This window comes from Galeopterus variegatus, unplaced genomic scaffold, assembly GCF_000696425.1.
Source record: "Galeopterus variegatus unplaced genomic scaffold, G_variegatus-3.0.2 Scaffold119, whole genome shotgun sequence".
Taxonomy (NCBI): Eukaryota; Metazoa; Chordata; class Mammalia; order Dermoptera; family Cynocephalidae; genus Galeopterus; species Galeopterus variegatus.
In genome coordinates, this window is record NW_007726230.1 from 227,886 (window position 1) to 229,014 (window position 1,129).

Sequence of the window (1,129 nt, forward strand, 5' to 3'; positions counted from 1 at the left end):
CCTGAATAGTGGAAGTGTCAAGCTACAAGGAAATGTGGGAGTAGCAAGCTCTTCATACCTCAAAATAACACCCTACCACCCACAATTGTATTTCTGGGCAAAGGACACAGAACTGGGGGAAGAGCAAGGGCCCCTTCAGTGGGGCGCAGCCCTCCCCTGTGCCCTGCTGGGAGGCTTGGTCCCTCCTGGCTGTGTGGCCTCTGTGCCCTGTTCCTGACCCCCTTCCTCCTTGGGCAGGTGTCCAGCGCAGCCCCGCAGAGCTCCAGGCCGGCCAAGTGGATCTCACTGGGGCCACCTCCCCCTATGCCCTGTTCAACATGACCTACAAGGAGGAAGACTTTGACCGCCTGCTGCAGCTCAGTGACTACAACGTGCGGAACAGCCAGGGCGACATCCTACAGGCCTTGAGGACTGCTTTGAAGCACCGGAGGCGCACAGACCTGAGGCTGCTCAGGGGGCCCAGGACCCTGAGGTCCACACTCTGACCTTCCAGGGGCTGGGGGCTTAACCCAACCTGCATCTGGGCATAGCCACAGCCCTCCCTGGCTGGAGTTCCCGGTCTCCCAGTACAGGGCCACCACTACAGCTGTCTCACTGCTCAGTAGGGGCTGCACCCCACCCAGAGTTCTCCCTTATGTTCATGGCTGGCTTGAAAGGAGCTGAAAATAAACTCTTCACCAGGCCAGTGTGTAGCATGGCTGGTCCAACCAGACAAACTTCCACAGAATGGATTTGGGGTGCAAGCTGGAGGTGTCAGATCAGAAAGGACAGGAAGGGTTGGGAATGGCCTGACCTGACAGGAGGAGGCTTCAGGCATCGGGAATCAGAGCATGTCCTGGACACACTCCCTTCTCCTTCCTCTCTTCCTCTTCCTCTCCTCGTCTTCCTCCTCCTCTTTTAGTATATGAGGGTACTTCAAAAAGTTTGTGGAAAAATAGAATGAAAAGATAATACGATTCTTTCCATGAACTTTTTGAAGTACCTTGTACAAGTCTTGCACTTATTTAGTTAAATTTATTCCTGTTTTCTTTTTGATGATACTGTAAATGGAATTATTTTCTCAACTTCATTTTTCAGATTGTTTATTGATATTTTATAGAAATATGATTGATTTTTTTATATTGATCTT

The 1,129-nt window shown here is 51.2% G+C and overlaps 1 protein-coding gene across 1 annotated transcript in view; it reads left to right on the plus strand.

Moving 5' to 3' along the window:
* PLA2G4D (phospholipase A2, group IVD (cytosolic)) overlaps nt 1-485 on the plus strand; it is a 22,560-nt gene extending 22,075 nt beyond the window's left edge. The window contains exon 20 of the mRNA XM_008587740.1: nt 238-485. Within this exon, the coding sequence (XP_008585962.1) occupies nt 238-485 (248 nt within the window). The remainder of the gene's footprint in view (nt 1-237) is intronic.
* Nucleotides 486-1,129: the final 644 nt, after the last annotated feature.